The sequence below is a fragment of the Haliotis cracherodii genome, unplaced genomic scaffold (assembly GCF_022045235.1).
Source record: "Haliotis cracherodii isolate W230 unplaced genomic scaffold, xgHalCrac1.p SCAF_6, whole genome shotgun sequence".
In the NCBI taxonomy this organism is placed as follows: Eukaryota; Metazoa; Mollusca; class Gastropoda; order Lepetellida; family Haliotidae; genus Haliotis; species Haliotis cracherodii.
In genome coordinates, this window is record NW_027266319.1 from 15,957,346 (window position 1) to 15,971,424 (window position 14,079).

The 14,079-nt window shown below is 41.9% G+C and overlaps 1 protein-coding gene across 1 annotated transcript in view; it reads right to left on the bottom strand.

The window, feature by feature from the left end:
* Positions 1-14,079, bottom strand: part of LOC139446275 (dynein axonemal heavy chain 3-like) — a 178,323-nt gene that overhangs the window by 115,378 nt on the left and 48,866 nt on the right. The window contains exons 13-25 of the mRNA XM_071227629.1: positions 12,589-12,693; positions 11,606-11,736; positions 10,102-10,297; positions 9,302-9,508; positions 8,548-8,801; positions 7,676-7,880; positions 6,824-7,027; positions 5,714-5,844; positions 4,895-5,090; positions 3,072-3,266; positions 2,077-2,265; positions 1,509-1,637; positions 212-412 (exon numbers count right to left, since the gene is read on the bottom strand). Of these exons, the coding sequence (XP_071083730.1) occupies positions 212-412; positions 1,509-1,637; positions 2,077-2,265; positions 3,072-3,266; positions 4,895-5,090; positions 5,714-5,844; positions 6,824-7,027; positions 7,676-7,880; positions 8,548-8,801; positions 9,302-9,508; positions 10,102-10,297; positions 11,606-11,736; positions 12,589-12,693 (2,343 nt within the window). The remainder of the gene's footprint in view (positions 1-211; positions 413-1,508; positions 1,638-2,076; positions 2,266-3,071; positions 3,267-4,894; positions 5,091-5,713; positions 5,845-6,823; positions 7,028-7,675; positions 7,881-8,547; positions 8,802-9,301; positions 9,509-10,101; positions 10,298-11,605; positions 11,737-12,588; positions 12,694-14,079) is intronic.

The following is a 14,079-nucleotide window of genomic DNA, read 5'->3' on the forward strand; positions in this document are numbered from 1 at the left end:
ACACTTTGTTTCAAAATGTATCTATCAAGCAAAAGCAATTCAGATATGTTTCGAAACAACGAGTTGTAAGATAAATGTTATGACAGCTTCAAGCTAGTGCAATCATCTTTTTTTTACACACCCTAAAACCAAACCACTTTAACATTTAACCGATGCATACTGTGTAAGACATGATATATCTGAAAGCTTGATATATAATATATCTGCCTACCAGTTTGTGATCCCACTCATTGACCTCCGACTCGAATGGACCAATGAACGGTGATCCCTTCATGGTGGTTGTCTTGACGATGTGATCATCCAGAAGCACCTGGATCTCATCGAAGGCAGACAGAATGCTAATACCGGAGTCCTTGTACGCCACAAAGTTGAAGTGGACAGCCTCCCACTCCATCTTCATCTTGGACAGAGCCTAGTGACAATGTCAGACAGTGTAGGAGTGAATCATTTTAGTTTAATGCCACTTCAAGCCTTTGAACTTGAAAGCCTTAAATGACTTATGACCTTATGGCCACAAGCAATCTCATTAAAATCAGATCTTAGTTCTCGCTATCGCTGAACAAAGATCTGAGGACATCCCATTATGGGTCACGTCAGAATGACCTTTCATCCAACCAATCAGAGCATCGCTTACCAGATCATGAAAGTGACAGATGGAATGTGTTTTCTAATCATGCAACCTCGAAATATTTAACAGAGGGTATTCCAAACGACAGTTACGGATTTTATGATTATATCCATACAATCTAGGCCATCTGTAAGTTATTCCAGAATGTTCTTTTTAACAGTTTTAATTTTTTTAATCGAGAATACGTCAAAATCTGTTTCGAAGCGTAGTCGCCAGTTTGAAACTATCGTTGTGAAAGCTGCATTCTGATTGGCTAATGTCGATTTCGTGTCAGTCATTTCATTGATCGGTCAAAGTTCGCGAAAGGTCATTCTGAGGGGACCCGTAATGGGATGTCCTCAGATCATTGTTTAGCGGCAGCAAAAACTAAGATCTGATTTTTATGAGATTGGGCCACAAGTGATAAGTGGGGAGATTAGTGCCATTGTGTATATATACTGAAAGTGATATTGAATGTCAACACTGTCAGTGTCAGGAAATTCTAATATTGCCAAGTACCTGGTTGGTAATGGTAATTGATCGAATGTTGGTACTTGTTGCTAGGATATCTGGTAGGGTTGTGAGAATGTAACGGAGGTGGTAGAAACAGCTGTTTGCATCTGGTTCTTGAATAAACAAGTCATGTTTTAACGAGCTGTGTTACGATCTTTCATAAATCATGCTTGTCATATGAGCTGTCTATGACTATTAGTTGGCGACAATGTGCCTTTTGAGTGTCATCCACCATACCTCAATGTTGCAGATCACTAACAAAGTTATATACCACTGATTTGATGGATCAAAGTCGGTTATTTCAGGGCTGCCTTGATAAGCCTGAATATTTTTACGAAATAACATTTACTCCCCTACTCCAGCATGAGAGGGACATCCAGCCACCCACCTTCTCCAGTGCGAACTCCTTGCTGGCCTGGGAACTGATGTCCATCAGCTCATCCAGGTACTTCTCCAGCCCCATCTGCAACACCTCCAGGAGCGGCGTCTGCTCATTCGGGGTCATGTTGAACCCCACCTGCAACACGAACGTATATCCCGTGTTATGGGTTTTCGGACACTTAGGGAACAGTGGCAGTTTTCTCTCTAATCACATGGACAACTATAAAACATATCATTCACTTATAAAATACAACTTCCTCTTAAAAACAAGCCATCATGTGAGTATTTACTATGTCAGTGTGATGCTTAACCCTCCGTTAAAGTGTGAGTTATCGTGATATACATGGCTGCCCCAAAATGTATGATGTCCGAAAACCCATGATCCGACGATCTGTTCCCGAAAATATTGGACAATTATATTCTGCCACAGTTATTACTACAAAACAATAACTGTCCACTGGTCATGCTTGATGTCCTAAAAAATAAATATTTTGGCTTATTCTTCCAGAGACCAATAAAATGCATGTTATATTGAAGAAGTGATAGTAAATGGTTGTTTCCTTAACATCCGTCACCTTCTCGTTCATCATGCCCCAGTGCCTCTCCTTGATGCCTGGGTTACACAGAGCATTGATGAGAGGCATGTTGATCTTGAACTTCTCCAGCTTGGCCTTGATGGTGGCTGCTGCCTTGAGAGAGCTGCGGTACTCGGGGCTGGAGAACGTCTTGGTCAACTTGTAGGCAGTTCGCCACAGGTTCTGAACCTACACATAAGATGCAAGGGCGGTCATGTATGCATTCTTGACATGATTTTATGCCTTATGCAGAATTTGAAAGGTGAATTTTTTAAAATAGTTTGTTCCTTCTGCTATATATGGTGATGAATTTTGATCTGTAACAACTACTAGATTCATCAAAATGCGAGAATTGTTCTTCTATTTAACTTATTGATCACCCAAAGGATATTCTTACTGTCTCATCAAGTATCAATATGGTAACATCAAGTATCAATATGGTAACATCAAGTATTAATATGGTAACATCAAGTATCAAAATGGTAACATCAAGTATCAATATGGTAACATCAAGTATCAATATGGTAACATCAAGTATCAATATGGTAACATCAAGTATCAAAATGGTAACATCAAGTATCAATATGGTAACATCAAGTATCAAAATGGTAACATCAAGTATCAATATGGTAACATCAAGTATCAATATGGTAACATCAAGTATCAATATGGTAACATCAAGTATCAATATGGTAACATCAAGTATCAATATGGTAATGTAGGGGCCATAAAAATTTTGAGTCCTGTGATGGGATTCAAACCATCGACCTGAGGTCGGACACCTTGTCCATATGACCAAAGAGGTTAACCCCGTTAGCTAGCTGACAAGGTAAGGATGTCATCTCTGGGATGACTTTAGACCCTGCTACAGTAACATCAAGTATAAATATGGTAACATCAGGTATCAATATGGTAACATCAAGTTCAAAGTTCAAGTTCAAACTGTAATTCAACAATTTCACATGTTTTCAAACCAAAACATTGAATGGCCATACCTCTTCCTCCACAACCTCAGCATTGACCTCCAGTATCGGTCCGTTCATCCACTTGTCGTGTTCACCATGGAATGTGACGGCAGTCGACCACAGCTTGTCAAACGGTTCCTTGGCCGTGGCGATCTCCAGGATCTCATCATATGGCGTCTGATGCTCAAACCCCAGCATCACTTCTTCCCGATTGATGCTGAGTTTCTGAATACAATGTACACAATGAACAATCGGGAAACACTTCTGGAAACAAGAGGAACCTAGCACTCTGTCCTGAATCTAGGTGAAGGTCTGGGTGTTATGACAGTCCTAGTTCTGATTGGTGGAATGCTGAGGAAGCTATGAAATGCAATAATCATACTGTCAGTGTACCTGAAAGTACGTACACATGGTGACATTCGTAACAACTTGCCCCTTTCCGTGACTTGCAAGAAGACTCACCCCCTATCGATGAATGTTATGTCAAAAATACAACAAACCAATCATACCAATTTGCATATGATTCAAGCATTTTGGTAAAAAAGTCCCTGAGAAATAATTTTTTATTCTTATGGCCACAAGAGGGGCACAAGTCGCTATTCGGCTTGTCCCGGAATAACAAGTTGGTCCCGAATGACATAGTGAGTCTGTGCTAATGATGTCTGTGTTGTGGTCAGCAGTAGAGTTTCCAAGTGAATGAGCTGGGTTTAAAACTGCATGTTAGTTACCGTATTCGAAGTAATAAGCGCCCAGGGCGCTCTCAAAATTAGACATATGGGGGCTCTTATTAGAATATTATTTTAGTGAAAAAAAACAGAGTTAAAAGATAAATGTTGTGGTTTATGCTGACAGCCTGAAATGTTTATATACGATAGACATATTTTTCCAGAATTTAATTGCCCGCCCATACATTAAGGGTGCATATAACACACGAGTGCATATTATAATATGTCTTATTATAACATTGATCAATAGGAAGGGGTGTTAATTGGGATTGTTCACTAGCAAATATATTAGCAAATATCGCCATGGGCGCTTATTAGAGCGGGGCGCTTACAACATCGAATACGGTATATCACAGCATGAATGGCCACTGGGGCAGTTACCATGGTGAAACAAATGGGCATGGTACCGAGTGATCAGGAATGATACCCAGGTGACATTAGAGTGAGTTGGGTTTAACGCTGCATTTCAGTAGTATTAATGTGGCCTGAAAGTTGATATAGTCACTTGAAACAAATGACCATGGTATAGTACTGACAGGTCTGGGGGCACGGGTGGCCCAGTCGTCTAAGGCGCCGCGATTCGCTGTGCAGAGTTGCGGCCCTTGGACACGCCAGAAACATATGATTGTGGGTTCGAATTCCGGTTCACCCCAATTATGTTTCTAGGTTTGTCAGCACCATACCCGTGCTCGTAGGATTCACCGAAGTGGTAAACGTCTGAGACCTGCATCACTTCGGGCTTTCCTCCCACATTCAGCTGACACGCCGCGATATAACTGGAATACTGTTAAAAGCGGCGTTAAACCCAACTCACTCACACTGACAGGTCTAGAATCAGTCAGGTGGATTCACTGGAACCCATGAAGAGCAATATGTGTGTGAGGGACTCAACTCTTTGAGTGTGAGATACACTGATACACAGGCAATACTTGACCAGCCTTGAAAGTTGCATGTCTCCCTACTCTTTATGAAGAACACAAAATCTCATGTGTGATCAACACAACTCTTTTACCACGAGTTATTCACTGACCACCAATGCATACACTACTGCTCCATCCAGATCAGCCATCTGACAGTGATGAAACACATCATCAACTGACTAGCCTCAACAGTCACATGTCATCCTACCGTCTGTTTGAAAGTCTCCAGTCGGATGGTGATCTCGTCCAGCTCCGCCATGTACTGCTTTGCCTCGGACATCCGGTCTCGGGAGGAGAAAGCTCCCACCTTGCGGCCCGCCTCTGCCAACTCCATGGCAAACTTCTTCTTCTTGTCCCTCAGTTTGGACACTGCCATGTCATGCTCCCTCTGTAGCTTGTTCTCCCTGACAGAGACACAAAGGCAGGTGGGTGGGTGAGTGGGTGTGTCTCTTGGGTGTCGTTTATTGTGTTGGTGGTTGGGTGTGTTGTTGGGTGGGTGGGTGTGTTGTTGGGTGGGTGGGTGGGTTGTTTGGTGTGTTGTTGGGTGGGTGTGTTGTTGGATGAGTTGTTGTTGGGTGGGTGGGGGGTTTGTGTTGTTGGGTGTGTGGGTGTGTGTTGGGTATGTATGTGTGTTGTTGGATGAGTTGTTGTTGGGTGGGTGGGGTGTGTGTTGTTGGGTGTGTGTTGTTGGGTGTGTGGGTGTGTGTTGGGTATGTGTGTGTTTTGTTGGATGAGTTGTTGTTGGGAGGGGGGGGGGGGGGTTGTTGGGTGTGTGTGTGTGTGTTGGGTAAGTGGGTGTGTTGTTGGATGGGTGGGTGTGATGTTGGATGGGTGGTCAAGTGTTGTTGGGTAGATGGGGGTGGAAGTGTGTTGTTATTGTGTTGTTGGCTGGGTGTATGTGTTATTGGATTGTTGGGTGAGTGTTGTCGGGTATATGGGTGGTTGGGTGTGTCTTTGAGGTTTTGGGTGGGTGGGTGTGTTTTGTTGGGTAGGAAATTAAGTGGCCGTACTGACTGCAGTTTCTTACGTGTTTCTCACAATGGGCATGATTCTGTCAGGCCAGGTGAAGGTGTTGTTGTTGATGATGACATCATTGGAGGGGAGTACCCCATAGTCCATCAGGAACATCAGGTTACCAGCAGCCACCTCAAGTTTGTCCTGAAAACGAAAAATACATCACTGAAGAATTGTGTGATGTTTCATAAACTTCTAACAGTTTCCCCAATACTTTGGCAACTTCTGTAAACGTAAACATTTTCCCAATACGCTTCCCTACATAGCCTATGGGTCTGACCAGTTCTTCTGTGAGAGAGACCCACCTTTAGCTCTAAAAGTTCCCCAACTTTGAGGTTCTCCACATAGTCTGTGAGTCTGACTGTTCTTCTGTGAGAGAGACCCACCTTTAGCTCTAAAAGTTCCCCAACTTTAGGGTTCTCCACATAGTCTATGAGTCTGACCAGTTCTCCTGTGAGAGAGACCCACCTTTAGATCTAAGAGTTCGCCAACTTTGAGGTCCTCCACATAGTCTGTGAGTCTGACTGTTCTTCTGTGAGAGAGACTCACCTTTAGCTCTAAAAGTTCCCCAACTTTGAGGTTCTCCACTTAGTCTGTGAGTCTGACCAGTTCTCCTTTGAGAGAGACCCACCTTTAGCTCTAAAAGTTCCCCAACTTTGAGGTTCTCCACATAGTCTATGAGTCTGACCAGCTCTTCTGTGAGAGAGACCCACCTTTAGCTCTAAAAGTTCCCCAACTTTGAGGTTCTCCACATAGTCTATGAGTCTGACCAGCTCTTCTGTGAGATAGACCCACCTTTAGCTCTAAAAGTTCCCCAACTTTGAGGTTCTCCACATAGTCTATGAGTCTGACCAGCTCTTCAGTGAGAGAGACCCAGCTTTAGTTCTAAAAGTTCCCCAACTTTGAGGTTCTCCATATAGTCTATAAGTCTGACCAGTTCTTCTGTGAGAGAGACCCACCTTTAGCTCTAAAAGTTCCCCAACTTTGAGGTTCTCCACATAGTCTATGAGTCTGACCAGTTCTTCTGTGAGAGAGACCCACCTTAATCTCTAAAAGTTCCCCAACTTTGAGGTTCTCCACATAGTCTGTGAGTCTGACCAGTTCTTCTGTAAGAGAGACCCACCTTTAGCTCTAAAAGCTCCCCAACTTTGAGGTTCTCCACATAGTCTATGAGTCTGACCAGTTCCTCTGTGTTGGTGGCCTGCTGAGCGCTTTTTTTGACGATCTGGTCGTATTGTTTACAGATTCCACGGTTGAAGTTCAGACTGGTTGTGATTATTTTAGTCACCATGATGTCTATCAAAGAGCGAGCACGGTCAATCAGCCACTGAAATATATGCAATGAGTGAGTGAGTAAATTTAAAGTTAAAGCCACATTGGCATTATTTCAAGCGTGTGTCATGACTATTGATAGTGGTAATGTTGCAGGGTGTCAGGGCATTTGACCACCACCACCAACAACATCAATGGTTCGACTCTTACCAACAGTAAGAAGTTGTTACCCATAAAAGGTTCATGTCCTCATGGTACAATAGTCAGGGCTGGGACAGGTAACTCGGGTACCCGGGTCCGGTAGGTACTGACTAGGACCCGGGTACCCACAGGACTACCCAGACCCATGGTTAGTCACGTGATATATTGTTTAATGACAAAAATTATCTAGAACTCTAGGGTTACATTAAAGTCACTAATGTTCGCATTTCTTTCTGACTATGCACCCATTCCTTCTGATTTTTCATGTGGATGAATAAAGATAAAACTTAATTCAACTTCAGTGTATGAATGACCAGATTGTTTAATACATGTATCGAAATACGTTTTGCCCGGGCTATGCTAAACATGTTCCTTAATCTGACATTGGGTAGGGTCGGGTAATAGGGTGGTGAGTACCCGGGTAGTAAATTTGGACTCGTGCTAGCCCTATACAATAGAGTTCCTGTAACCTTGACCATTGCTGCTACCTGCGCCTGCTTACCCGGTTGATGTGGTTGCAATCTAGGAGGAAGAAGTGCATGGGGATGCGGACTGGGAGGGATCCCACCTCGGACGCCATCCTCTTCAGCTTCTCGATCTCCCGTACATACTCCCGCAGCGAGTGGTCTCGACTCGTGAACTTGTTGGTGAACGTGTCAGCATGGGTAGACAGCAGGTACTTGTATGGCTCATAGGTGGACTTGTACCTTGAAAAGATATTGTGACTTTGGTTTAAGTGATTGGGGGGTTGGGATCTGGGTGGATGGGTGGATGGATGGGTAGGTGTTAGGGTGGGAGGGTGAGTGAGTGAGTGATTGATATAAGACATTGCAACTTGGTGGAGTTATGTCCCTTGGCTGCCAGGGTTTTGATGGTTTGTAAGTTTGAATCCCAAATATTTTTCATTTTTCTTGTGTAAGCACACTGTTGGTACCCCAATTCGACAAATATTTCATTTTCAAGCTTAAATTATGACTTACATCACACAAAGTTGTCAAGCTCAGATTAGATTGTGGTATGGAGTACTGTGCCTGTGGATTTTACCAATGTGGGAGATCTATTCAACATTCCTGCCTCTCTTTGGAGTGTGTGAGTGAGTTGGGTCTAACACCTTTTTAACAGTATTCCAAAGTGTTGCTGGTTTAAGATGTTTTGATGATTCCAACCCACAACAATAGGTTTCTGGCATTCCCAAGGGATGCAACTCTTCACAGCAACCTGTGGCAGGCTCTATTTGGGCTGAACTTCCACACTAGTATGTAACAAAACCCAATACCACTCATTCAGTCACTGTAACGGATGTGAAACTGTCCCTAGGCAACGTGTGTCGATAAGTTCATCAAGAATTATCTTAGAATCAATTTTTGGACTTACTTAATAGGACCATGACTATTTGCCATGACCACCTTGCGTATTCGGGCTTTGGCGATCTCCACCAATTCCTCGCCATCTTGTACAGTACTGATGAACTTGACTTCAAGATCATCCACAGCATGGAAGAGCAGGTGTTCGATGTGCTTCAGGTCTGTGACGCTAGCGACCATGGTGTCGATAATGAAGCAGAAAAAGTCACAGATGTTGGGAAAGACGGGTTTGAAAGACAGTTCCCCTTCCTCCAAGCTCTCTTGCTGCAAGAGAAATTCAGAGTAGCCGTTTGGTTGGCATTCTAGAAGTTGGGGAGTAAATAATGAAACGTACAACTTAATGGATAACAACATCTGGTTTATTGCATATAACGACATTTTCATGGTGATTCTTACACCATTTTATAGTCATCGATAAAGTTGTACGTTTGAATGCTTTTTTCCATATCTAGTAGAAGTCACTTAAAATTAGATACCACAAAGGTTTTGGGTCAGACAATTGTTCTAGATTTCTTTAAAACACTTTAACAAAGGCTTCAACAATTCACGTTTCTTGTTTCATGAATAGCCTACACTCACTTTAACAATAGTTTGAAAGTTAAAGCTGTTTGAAAAAAACAAACTTTTTTCCTAAACGTTTTTGGTGTGTGTTTTTTGGGGGGAGGGCGGACTTAGATTCCCTTTCAACACCGAGGAAGAGATTTTTATCTAACATAAAAAACATAAAAAACACTGAGTTCCATGCAGTTGTAAATTAGACTGACCATGAAGAATGTGACAGGATGTATTTTCTGTGGCAGTGCCAACCCCTTGAAGATGCTGTAGATGCCATCATAGACGTTGCCATCAGCATACTCTTCCACGAGGTCAACGAGGTCAGAGATGGAGTTGGCGACACAGCTGCGCAGCAAGTTGGACATCAAGGAGGCGACGCAGCCGAAGAAGTGGTCCATCTGCCCCAACCTCTCCTCCTGGAACACCATAGACTGAATCATGTACAGTGAGTCAGTGTTCTACTGAATCATGTTCTACTGGATCATCAAGCTTCTACTCATGTTGGTATTCTACCTAGCATCCAACCCTTCACCTCATCCCGATGTGTATCGATGATGTCACAACCTACCGAGTCCCCCGGCATCCAGCCCTCCACCTCATCCTGATGTGTATTGATGATGTCACAACCTACCGAGTCCCCCGGCATCCAGCCCTCCACCTCATCCCGATGTGTATCGATGATGTCACAACCTACCGAGTCCCCCGGCATCCAGCCCTCCACCTCATCCCGATGTGTATCGATGATGTCACAACCTACCAAGTCCCCTGGCATCCAGCCCTCCACCTCATCCCGATGTGTATCGATGATGTCACAACCTACCGAGTCCCCCGGCATCCAGCCCTCCACCTCATCCCGATGTGTATCGATGATGTCACAACCTACCCAGTCCCCAAGCATCCAGCCCTCCACCTCATCCCGATGTGTATCGATGATGTCACAACCTACCCAGTCCCCCGGCATCCAGCCCTCCACCTCATCCCGATGTGTATCGATGATGTCACAACCTACCGAGTCCCCCGGCATCCAGCCCTCCACCTCATCCCGATGTGTATCGATGATGTCACAACACTCCATTAGCCACTCCTTCTTCAGTCTGCTGGCTCCATTTTTACTCGATGTCTGCACATGCTTCAGGAATGTTTCCATGGTTACAGGCATACGCTTCCGCAAACCAGGAATATCCAGCAGTCGGAAATTACCATATCTGTTGAAGGAAAAATCAAGGTTGATGCTCATGAAAATAACCAAAAACCTGGAAATGCTTAACACCTTCATACATCATGCAAAAAATATACTATTTTCCTTCAGCCATACTTTGTTTGCTATAATATTATTTAACACAGTTGCTTTGCAAGGAAATTGGTGGAAGGGTTGTCATGTGAATGTTTGTATGGATGACCTCTTCCTTACACTCCAACTGTTCTTTAGCATGTCTCAGTGCAACCCAGATGAATTGCAAGAAGTTACCCTGAAAATTTGTTGGACACAGTAAAGAAATTTTTATCCATAATAGTTTTCATGTCTTTAGACTTACCTGACATCTTTCCCAACAGACTTACATTGTGAAGAAAGGGTGTAGTAAGTTCCTACAAACTTAATCTTTTTGGAAATAGCATAGTATTTTCCTACAGACATATTTTGAGTGCAAATAGTGTAGTATTTTCCTACAGACTTATTTTGAGTGCAAATAGTGAGGCATTTTCCTTCAGACTTATTTTATGTGCAAATGGTGTAGTATCTTCCTACAGACATACTTGTTACCCTATAGAATTATTTTGCATGCAATTGGCATTCTAGTTTTCTATAGACTTTGCTTGAAAATAGAATAATATTTTCCTGTATACTTACTTTCTGTGGAAATAGTATAGTATTTTCCTGTATAGTTACTTTGTTTGGAAATGATAGAGAAATTTTCCTATGTACTTACTTTGTGTGGAAATAGTATAGTATTTTCCCATATACTTACTTTGTGTGGAAATGGTATAGTACTTTCCCATATACTTACTTTGTGTGGAAATAGTATAGTATTTTCCCATATACTTACTTTGTGTGGAAGTTGTATAGTATTTTCCCCAAAACTTACTTTGTGAGGAAATGGTATAGTATTTTCCCATATACTTACTTTGTGTGGAAATGGTATAGTATTTTCCCATATATTTACTTTGTGTGGAAATGGTATAGTTATTTCCCATATACTTACTTTGTGTGGAAATGGTATAGTATTTTCCCATGTACTTACTTTGTGTGGAAATGGTTTAGTATTTTCCCATATATTTACTTTGTGTGGGAATGGTATAGTTATTTCCCATATACTTACTTTGTGTGGAAATGGTATAGTATTTTCCCATATACTTATTTTGTGTGGAAATGGTATAGTATTTTCCAATATACTTACTTTGTGTGGAAATGGTATAGTATTTTCCAATATACTTACTTTGTGTGGAAATGGTATAGTATTTTCCCATTTTCTTACTTTGTGTGGAAATGGTAGAGTATTTTCCCATATACTTACTTTGAGTGGAAATGGTAAAGTATTTTCCTCATGACTGGATGTGTGATGTAGAGTTCATTGCACATGAAGTCTCTCATGGAATTCACTGTATCATGCCAGGGAAACCCGTCTCTCCCAGCCAGATTGGAAGGCTGGAAGGGTGACAGATGCATTCACAGATATGCATGGTAAAGTCCATTATCATAACATAAAAGTTACAATCTCATTAAAATCAGATCTTAGTCTTCGCTACCGCTAAACAAAGATCTGAAGACATCCTTTTACGGGTCATGTCAGAATGACCTTTTGCGAACTTTGAGCGATGAATGAAATGACTGACAAGAAATCGACATTAGCCAATCAGAAGGCAGCTTTCTCAAGCTTTACGACACTAGTTTCAAACTGGCCACTACACTTCGAAACATATTTTGACGTATTCTCGATTAAAAAATTAAAACTGATAAGAAGAACATTCTGGAATGGTTTATAGGTGGCCTAGATTGTATGGATATAATCTTAAAACCTGTAACTGTCGTTCGGAATACTCCGTGTTAAATATTTCGTGGTTGCATGATTAGAAATCACATTCCAACTGTCACTTCATGATTTGGTAAGCAACGCTCTGATTGATTGGATGAAGGGTCGTTCTAACGTGACCCGTAATGGGATGTCTTCAGATCTATGTTCAGCTTTAGCGAGAACCAATATCTGATTTTAATGAGATTGTGAGAGTTCCGCCACAGAAAACATTAGAACTTGTTCCATGAGGCAATGATTTAATATCCTCATAATATGCTCTCACAAGTTGAAACCTGGGAACTTAAAGTATTTCCAAATTGTATGCTGAATATACATACCTCCTTACCTGACTTACATACCTCCAATGAACCGTCATTTAAAATGTACTGTATTCAGAGTTTGTCAATATTCTAAATGAGGATATCCTAAGAGATAATAATTGTGTTACCATGCAGAATGTGTTAATGGACATAACAGTACACTACCTTGGCAGGCATGGGCACCCCCAGTCTCTCTTGTTCTGTAGGGTCTATGAGTACATAGTCCAGGATGGCTTTCCTCACTGCCAGCCGGTACTCCTTGTCCATCTCCTGCACACAGAAACACAGCACAAGCTACACAGATTGTCCCTTGTATCTCCGAAGTGGAAGTGTCCAGATCCTGTGTGATTCGGGGCTATCCAAACTCACTCACTCACACAAGGTTATCGGGTGAGCTCTCTGCAGCACTTTTCATACCACATTGAAATATGAAACATGTCACAATTGAGGAAATCAAGAGCTGTAATACATCATGTGGCTGACTGTGATGTACCTCGGTTCTTACAAAGTACTGTATTAGACATAATAAGCGCCCAGGGCACTCTCAAAATTAGAAATGAGGGTCTTGAAAGATCGTAAATTTCGTGGTTTATGCTGACAGCCTAACATGTTTATATATACAGGACAGATATATTTTTCAAGATTTTAATTGCTCATAATTAAAGGTGAATATAATACATGAGTGCGTGTTATACACGAATAAATATGTCTTGCGTACATTGATCAAATGGAAGGGGTGCTAATTGGGATTGTTCGCTAGCCAATATATTAGCAAATATTGCCGTAGATGCTTATTAGAGCGGGGCGCTTATTACGTCGAATACGGTACTTACACCTCCAGCTTACATTTTGCCCTGACTATGTCTCTGTACATAACTGTATGACGGGAGATGATTTTAGTTACTAACTGATTGATTGGAATTCTGGAAGTTAGTGACTAAACAAATAAACACGCAACCTTATGGATAACAACTTCTAGTTTATTGTATTGAGCGACTTTTTGTAGTTGATCCTTATACCATCACGCCAGCTTGACAACGTTGTAAGTGAGTGAGTATGGTTTTATGCTGTTTTTAGCAATATTCCAGCAATATCACAACGGGGGACACCAAAATTGCATGGGCTCTTACATTGTATCCAGACAATGTTGTAAGAATCTACAATGAAACATCTCTATCTGCAATAAACCACCAGTTGTTATCCATAAAGTTGTTTTGTTTGTTTTTTGTTGTTTAACGCTGCACCCAGCAATATTCCAGCTATATGACAGCGGTCTGTAAATAACCAATTCTGGACCAGACAATCCAGTGATTTACATCAAGAACATCGATCCACGCAATTGGGATTGATGACATGCATCAACCAAGTCAGCGAGCCTGACCATCTGATCCTGTTAGTCGCCTTTTACGACAAGCATAGTCACCTGGCAAGCATGGGTTGCTGAAGACCTATTCTACCCTGGATCTTCACGGGTCCCATGAAGTTGTATGTTTTCTGACTTAAGTTATGACAATGTTGAGATGACTTCAGGTATGACAATGTGGACATGACTTTAGTTGTGACAATGTGGAGATGACTTTAGTTGTGACAATGTGGAGATGACTTTAGTTGTGACAATGTGGAGATGACTTTAGTTGTGACAATGTGGAGATGACA